The sequence below is a fragment of the Oryzias melastigma genome, linkage group LG13 (assembly GCF_002922805.2).
Source record: "Oryzias melastigma strain HK-1 linkage group LG13, ASM292280v2, whole genome shotgun sequence".
NCBI lineage: Eukaryota > Metazoa > Chordata > Actinopteri > Beloniformes > Adrianichthyidae > Oryzias > Oryzias melastigma.
In genome coordinates this window covers 32738488-32747230 of record NC_050524.1, presented here as the reverse complement: position 1 = coordinate 32747230, position 8743 = coordinate 32738488, and the positions used below count along the sequence as shown (strand labels likewise).

Here is an 8743-nt window from a genome sequence, read left to right as displayed (position 1 = left end):
GTAATCTATTACTTCTTGGTAGCAGCAAACAGACTGTCCGACAGTCCAAACAGGGTCAGCGCTGAGGCCTTCCGCAGACCTCCCGTCTCCGTTTCCTCCTTCCCTCCTGTACTGAAGGGGCCGTAGATTTCGTTTTTTTTATCGTAAAGTTAGAGCGTTTTCTGCCAGTTCCATTCGCTGCGTCTGAGCGTTTCCTGAAGCTCCTCTTTCTTCTTCACGAAGCCTTGGACCAACTGGTGAGGGCTGCAGCCGCCGGCCTCCCAATCTAAAGGAGAGCTGACTCCTCTTTTTCTGGGTTCCTCCTTCTCTTTGTACTCGGCACACTCGGCTTTCAGATGGAGGTTTGGGTGGAGGTCGGCCGCTCCCATCGTCGCCCCGATGCTTAAACCACCTCAGACCAGCCACACGTCTCTGACTCTGAAGTGTTACGGTTTTTTTACATCTTAATAAACAATCGTCTTTTTAAGTCCTGAAGTGTTAAACAGGATCCGAACGTGTTCCTAAGGTTCCAATAAAGGAAAAGTATGTAAGTAGACATTTCATCAACCGATTTTATTCTCCACTGTTGTACCAAATCTGCAAAACGTGTTTGTGAAAAAGAACCAGGATGACGATAGCTCTCAAGTACCCGGCATGCATGTATTCCTTGTGTTGTTAAAGCTCTTTTTCCAAGTCATTAATAAAATGGCTATATTTGTACGCTCGTCTTTGTCTGAGTTATTTTCTACACTGGAACAGCAGAGGAACGTTTTAGAACGTTTCTCTGTCTGGAAAACAATTTGTTTAGCACGTTTCATGTTTTCAAAGTGCTTTACATAACATGTAAGAAGAAACAGAAGAAATAGTAAAAATGTGATCATGAAAATAAAGTTAAAAAGAACTGAATTTAAAACAAGCATAGATAACAGTCCATTTGTAAACCTTGAATACTAGTCAAATGCAGCTGAGAACAGGTGAGTCTTTAACCTGGATTTAAATACACTGAGTGTTTCAGCAGATCTAATGTTTTCTGGAAGTCTGTTCCAGATCTGTGGTGCATAGAAGCTGAATGCAGCTTCTCCATGTTTAGTTCTGACTCTAGGAACTGATAAAAGACCGGATCCAGATGACCGGAGAGGTCTGGCTGGTACATACTGGGTCAGGAGGTCAGTCATGTATTTTGGTGCTAAACCATTCAAAGCTTTATAAACCAGTAACAGAACTTTAAAGTCTATCCTCTGACAGACAGGTAACCAGTGTAAAGACCTCAGAACTGGACTGATGTGGTCTACTTTCTTGGTCCTTGTGAGAACCCGAGCAGCAGAGTTCTGAATAAGCTGCAGTTTCCTGATGGATTTTTTTGGTAGTCCTGTAAAAACACTGTTACAGTAATCAAGTCGACTAAAGATGAAAGCATGCACTAGTTTCTCCAGGTCCTGCTTAGACATCAGATCTTTAATCCTTGAGATATTTTTGAGATGATAATAGGCTGATTTAGTGACTGCCTTAATGTGTTTATCAAAATTTAGGTCTGTGTCTATCACTACACCCAAGTTTCTGGCCTGGTTGGTAGTTTTTAGTTGAATAGATTGAAGCTCTGTAGTGACGTCTAACCTTTTTTCTTTAGCCCCAAAGACAATAACCTCAGTTTTGTTTTTGTTTAACTGAAGTAAAGCTATGGTCACATATAAAACTGCCACCATGCGATGGGCCGGCATCAGCAGAGTCTTCACAATTAGCTGCCACCACCCAATTTTTCTGAAAATCGTTGCTGTGGTCATGAATGCAGACGGAGGCAGTCCGATCGCCCAGTAGACCGGGGCGATCTTCCCTGTGTGCTTGCGCTCTGCTTGCACATTCTCAGTGCACAAAACAAAACTAGAAAAGTTGCATTAGTGTGAATGCTTTGTGCTGAAAATGAAAAAACTATTTGCATAATGTTACATTTGCTAAAAGACTGGACATTTAGTTAAATAACTATGAAGGAGCACTGAAGATGACCTAAAATTCTGAAATATTTGGAATAAAATTGCTTAAAACATGCTAATATTGCAAAAATTTTTAGTGTGTTGCTTAAATATCAGCTAATCTCAAATTTTCCCAAAAACCATGGTAGATGTCAAATTAGCCAAAAAAGCTAGCACGTTGTTTAAATACTAGCTAAACTCCAAAATAGCTTAAAATTTCTCAGTAAAAGAAATTTGTCAAAAATGTTAGCCTGTTGCTAAAATAGAAGCTAAACTCTAAAATAGCCCATAAACATCAGTGGATAACAAATTAACCAAAAACTTTAGCATGTTGCTAAAATATTAGCTAAACTCAAATCTTTAGAAAATTACTTTAAAAGATGAAAACATAGCTCCCCGTTTGATGGTTCGCTGTGGTGTCTCAACACCCAGGCATTTAGGCCAAGTGGGCCCCACATGGTTCAAAAGTGGGCAGAGAATGTGGGCCCCAATTGGGTTTGTCCTCAGTTTCCATGGTGGCCCCAGCTGTGTTTGCCCACAGTGGCTTCACTGCCTAGGGACTGGAGGTCTGGACAGCGACCCTGCTAGCTCTGCTGACTCCTGGGCGGCAGCACTTGCTTGCTCTGTCCACCAGGCGACTGGCTAGCATAGCCACCTAAGAGAATGAGGGCAAACACAGCTGGGGTCACCACGGAAACTGCGGACAAACCCAATTGGGGCCCACATTCTCTGCCCACTTGGCCTTGCTGGGTGGGCGTGGATCAGGAAACATGATGAGACTGTCTCCCTGTCAGCTGCAGACATGCACGCCGCTCTGATGTCAGAGGAAGATCTCATCCTCATTTGTATGTTTTCCTGCAATCATGTGACCTCAGCTACCTGCTCACCTGCTTTGGTAATCTATAGACAATGTCCTGTCATAATTTTAAAGCTCATCACTGAACTCTTTACTTATCCATCCATCCATTTTCTTGTCCGCTTCTTCCCTTTCGGGGTCGCGGGGTGCCGGAGCCTATCCCAGCTACTGATGGGCGAAGGCGGGGTTTACCCTGCACAGGTCTCCAGTCTGTTTCAGGGCCTCAATCACACCCATTCACTCTCACATTCACACCTAGGGACAATTTAGAGTCACCAATTAACCTACGAAGCATGTTTTTGGACGGTGGGAGGAAGCCGGAGTCCCCGGTGAAAACCCACGCATGCACGGGGAGAACATGCAAACTCCACACAGAAAGGTCCCAGTCGGGAGTCGAACCGGGGCCTTCTCGCTGTGAGGCGAGAGCGCTAACCACTGCGCCACCGTGCAGCCCTCTTTACTTATCTGTAAATTGGAATTCATTATTCACTTGTTGAAAAATTAATTGGCTGCTGTTCATTTATAAAACTGGTCTGTCTCCATCTCATCTGAGACAGTTTTTACATATGTATTCTCCTGTGGACAACAGCCGCTCTGCTGAACTGATCTGTTCACAATCCCAAACTCTTCACCTGGTTCTGTGTCTTCTCAATCTGCTGCAGCCACAGACTGGAATGATTTACAAAAAACTCTCAGATTGGACACTTTCACTGCGCCACCACGTTCAAAGAATGGCCAGCAGTTACAGACTGAAAGGTAAATACTTCCCGGTTTCGATCCTCGATGTTCGTGCTTCTTTTTAATGTTGTTAATTTCAATTTAAACAGTTCATACATTTCATAAATACAACACTTTGCTCTGGAATTTCAGAGTCACTTAGTGAGACTTTTTGAGGAGATGTTTTCCATTCCAGGGTGACACCTTCTCCCACCTGCAACTGCAGTCCAAACGCTGGTTCTGGTTCTGTTCAGGTGAGGCTGAGAGATTTAATGGTTCAGCAAAGCGAGAGCAGCAGACGTCTGGTGGCAGAATGAAAAGGAGGGAGAGCGCCAGGTTCTGGAATCACCTCCTGAACAGAACCATGGGGTTTCCTCTCACAAAGTATAAAGCTCCTTATTGTTTAAGTCACCAGATTCGACCGTTTTTCACATCTGAACATTGTTTGGAAGTTTAGAAAATGTATTTAGTTGACTATCAGAAATGAAACATTACTGTGGTACATCACTGATTGAAACGTCACTAAATAAAAGCCACAGAGCTGGAGCCTCACTCAGCTGCATTCACTGACCAGACGGCATCAGTTCAAGTTCAGTTGACTGAGCAAAGGTGGATCAGATGCTCCGACCCGGATCCCGTGTCAGTGTTGTGCTTGGGTTTGTTCCTGCTGACCCCAGCTGTGTGCTGTCGGCCCCTTAGGGAAACGCTCCCATGGGGTCAAATGACTTTGTGACCCCGAGGTCAATGCATCATTAAAAAAGAAACTTTTGGGTTTCTTTAACCCATTTCTGGTTCTGACAGAAGTATTTCATCTGAGACAGCCACCACTTCAAACCGAGCTTGACTTTAGAGCCGGAGGGGGGCAAACGTTTCGACTCCTGGGCCAGAGAGGCTCTATATTTTTGACAGAAAGGCTGGAGCTGGAGCAAAGGTATGGAGTGTTTTGATAATCCTCCTCATGAGAGAAAGAATAAGTAGTTCACGCAGAAACATGCTTTCATTTTGATTGAAAATTGTAATACTAAAAAATATGGATTTTTCATTTTAAAATTGGGTCTTTTTTCAACTCACAATTCCCACATAATTCCCCATATGGTATAAAAGTGGGCCGACCGACCGGCTAGCGTAGTGAGCTAGCCCACCGATTCCCCACTTGAGCCAATGTGGGCAAACACAGGTGGGACCACCACGGAAAATGTGGACAAACAGCATCGGGCCCACATATTCTTCCCACTTGGCTTTGCGCTGGGAAGCCCTCTGGTAAAAATGTAAACTTAGAGAAAAGCATTTCATGTGGTGTTGGAATGATCAGAAAGGCCTGTCTGACTTAGAAAACACACACGAACGTCAGAAAAATAAAATCTTCCAAAATCACGTGAATGCAGAAAAACTTTCAGCATCTATTGCACCATCTATGGGTGGAATCAGAAAAAAATACTAATAAGGGTTATCAATAGAATTGATTCCATCTTAGCGGTCCAAATTAAATAGATCACTGGGCTGCAGTTTGCCCACCCCTGCATTAGAGGTATTCACTAAACATTTACCGTACAAATACTGCAGGACGGCTCAACAAAACTTTAATCTGGGGGGTAAAACGGTAAATAAACATATTTCACAAGGTCATTAATTAATCAAACAAAATAAACAGACAACTACAGTATATAGATGCTCAATTTCAGGTTGTAGCCAAACCATGAGCTTCAGCGTGAGATGATTGCATTCTAACACAGTCAGGACCTCACTAAGACAGAGCTACAGGAGAACACTCGTGAGGTGGAGGTCATTCCATGGACCTGTCAGTGCAGACAGATTTGGTTTCTCTAGATTCATGTTTTTGCAGCATAAAACAAATAAAAAAGACAAATGCAAATTAATCATTTCATCTTTGTTTAGTTTGTTTTGACATTGAGGTAAAACATTGCATCATGGATCAGATGTTTAGGTGAAGACCTCCCTGCAGCCTCTGCTACAGCATCTTCAGCAGGTCTGGCTGCAGTGGTGCGGCACGCTGCGCCCCCTGGTGGTGACTGACCAAAACCAGTCAAAGTCAGCAGTAAGCAGCAGCTGCCATCTGCAGGTGGAGGGAGAATCGCACACAGCTCCTCCCAACGTTTCTGCAGATGTGTAAACGCTGTTCCTCCTCCAGCATCTAGAGGGCGCCATCATCAGCTGAGGTCATGACCAGACAGGTGTGAGGTCAGCTGCATGAGCCTCCTCATAGTTCTGTCAGGTTCTGAAGCCAAACAGAAACCAGCAGCTCCTGGTGGCGCCATGCAGACAGCAGAGCGTGTCTGAGCTGAGGCAGCTGTTAGAACGTGTTTATGAGAAGACAGCTCTTTCAGGGAGCGTGCGTACGGGTCGGGGGACATTACATAACCAGGGCAGAGAACATGTGGCGTCTGTGAAACGCAGCCAAATGGACACAAGTAGTTGTATCTGAAGCTTCCTTGTGTGGAGCAGGGGGAGGAGCCTGCTCTTCTGTGCGTAAGGTTAGGCGTGGAGACGGCGAGGGCTGACCGCTCCCCGCCGTCTGCTGCTGGTCTGAGGTTCTTGTTGCAGACGTGCGTCTGAGGATGGTGGGGAGGGGTGTTGATCAGGTCGTTGGTCTCTAGTGAGAAACACTGGAACACCATGTCTGTAAGTTTACATCTGTCCTCCAGCAGGAGTTTTACCACAGAGAAATGAAACTTTTGAAGATTATGTCTGCATTCAGTTTGCAGTTTTATCTCAGAATCTGACCTGGAGGAATGTTTCTACTCCTTACCTACCAACCCCTCGCCCAAAGAAGAGACAAACAGAAGAAGGTATAAAGTAAGATTGACCACTTGACTGTAAAATGTTTAGATAAAAACTAGCGTCAGGAATCAATTGAAAAAAAACAACTAATTAATTGCAAATCTTGACTTTTGTTCTCTGCCTTATTTATTAAAATAAAAGATCGCTTTTGTCCAAAAGCTACAAATAAATGTTATATTATCTCTTTAATTTATTAAAATTTCAATCACACATTGTAAAACACATTTAGACAGTTTTATTACACTGATCTCACAGCTGCACAGCAGGACGCCTGAGTGTGATTAATAAATATAAATAAATTAACTATGTTCTAATAATTGTGCGCGTTGACATGTCAACATTCACAGCCCTAACAAAACAATAAAAAAATGAGAGTTTTATGAGATGTGTTTTTTTATTGTTGCCTTGTGCTTACAGAGTTACATAAAGGCAGGGAGCGCAGACGCAGGGGGGAGCGCAGACGCAGGGGGGAGCGCAGACACACAAGGAGTCAGGGGGGTTTCTGTCTGCGCCCCCTCAGGATTCACAGAGAAGCAGCCAAAGCTTATTTTGACCTTTTAAACAACAGCAGAAGTATTGTGGCTGTTACCAGCACAGGTGTAGAACAGAAGCAGCGTCACAAAATGTTACAGACAAAAGCACGACTTTCACGTTTCAAGCATCATCAGTAAATCAGAGAATAAAATGAGGGTTTGATCCCGAGCATCTGAGGATCTCCATCAAAAGTCTGAGATTTAAAAAAAAAAAAAAAAGCTAATTTCCTCATAAGATGCTCAGGGATGAAGTGAACATGTTGGTAACAACCAAGAGGCGGAGCCTTTTCTCGCCCCTCCCTTCACGGACGGATTCAAGGGTAACATTTCGCTCAAATAAATAAGCTCCAAAACAACAAAGTCACCGCTGTGCGATCAACAACAGGAGCTCCTTCTTTCGTGTGTTTGTAACAGTTTCCTAACATCCTGAGAGCGGCTCGTTTCTTCATCCTGAGGACGTCGGCATCCTCAGGGCAGCTTTCCGACTGGAGCAGAATATTAGACCGGCTGCTCTGTGGCAAACTTCTGCAGGGCGTTAAACACAAGGTCACTTACTACACTGCAGTGGAAAACAGGTAACATTCACAGAGATAAAATGACTCATTTTAAAATAAACATCTCAAACATTTGATAATTTTTATGAGTTCCACGTGTAAAATGACTAAAGTTATGACCTTTTTTCTAAAACAGGTATTTTTTTTCAGTAAAATATTTGAGGTTATTGTGTTTATGTAGATATTAGAGATTTTATCAGTGAGAACAGACATCAGAACAGATCTAGCTTTACCTTTAAAGACATCACATTTTCTTTTTACATAAGAGACCAAACAGGACAGAAGCTTGAGAGGTCTCCAGAAACCCCAGGAGGAGGTGTGGACCAGGATTCCTGCCTCAGGTGGGTCACAAGGTCACATCCTGAACCAGAGTGCTGCAGCTTTCTGGGGAAAGGTCCTTTAGAAACATTAAATGTGTACCTTTAATGTTGTGAAAGACCCCGAGGCTCTGCTAACACAACAACTCCTCCATTTCAAGACAAGAAGGGGCGGGGCCAGCAGAGATTGTGTGCCAGTCATTCTGTGGGAGTGAGCATCAACATGTCACAGATGAAGAGCATCTGCAGATCGGGGCTCAAACCAGGAGACAGAAGCCGCTTCAAATGTGACACGTTCAGAGGGTCACTGTGGATCAGAACCACAGACGGTGCCGAAACAGAAAGACGCGTGATAGGACGTCAGGATGGCTCCGCCCCTCAGTCCAGCAGCTTCTCTGGGTTCTTTGGGGGATTCTGGAGAACTGCCCTCTGCCACGCCTCATCAGCCGCCTCAGGAACCAGGTGGTCCAGCAGCAGATCCAGAAGGCAGAAGACCAGGTGTCTGAGGGAAGACAGAGCAGCAGGTGGCGCTGTGAGAGTCACACAAACACACAAATCCTGCAGAACAAAGAACCCACTTTTACATTGTCATTGTTAACAGGAGGCAGAACCTAAATACTGATGGATTCTTTCTGCTCCAACGTGAATGAGACAGATCCATATCAATGAGATAAAAGGACGATACATCCTAAACTTGCTCCGAGGTCCTCTCTATTGTAGGTGGTGGTGGGTATACAATAGAAGAAGGTTCTCCTCCTGCTGATACCTGTGTGAGTGTTCTGCTGCGGTGTGGATACCAGCTGCTGAGCGCACGTTCATAAACCGGTGTGTAAGCGCCTTCAACCGGGTTTAACAGTCAGCGCACGTTCAGTGCGTGCCCGATTTGTGCCTGGAACTCGCGATCCGACTTAGAAACTTTTGTGGCAATGTGCGCTCCGTGCGCAGAGGCCAGGAATTCTGGTGTCCATGCATTTGCATTAACCTTTCATTGAAAGTGTCCACTTGATTGCGTGGCTGATGT

At 44.4% G+C, this 8743-nt stretch overlaps 1 protein-coding gene across 4 annotated transcripts in view; it reads right to left on the bottom strand.

Annotated features, from left to right (window-relative positions):
* Positions 1–6613: 6613 nt before the first annotated feature.
* The window catches only part of snx19b (sorting nexin 19b), a 26973-nt gene continuing 24843 nt past the window's right edge, over positions 6614–8743 (bottom strand). For 3 of the 4 annotated variants that reach the window (XM_036214780.1, XM_024265316.2, XM_036214781.1), the window contains exon 14: positions 6614–8224. In XM_036214780.1, coding sequence (XP_036070673.1) covers positions 8101–8224 — 124 coding nt within the window. In that variant the 3' untranslated portion in view covers positions 6614–8100. The remainder of the gene's footprint in view (positions 8225–8743) is intronic. The other variant, XR_002918517.2, reaches the window with a different exon arrangement.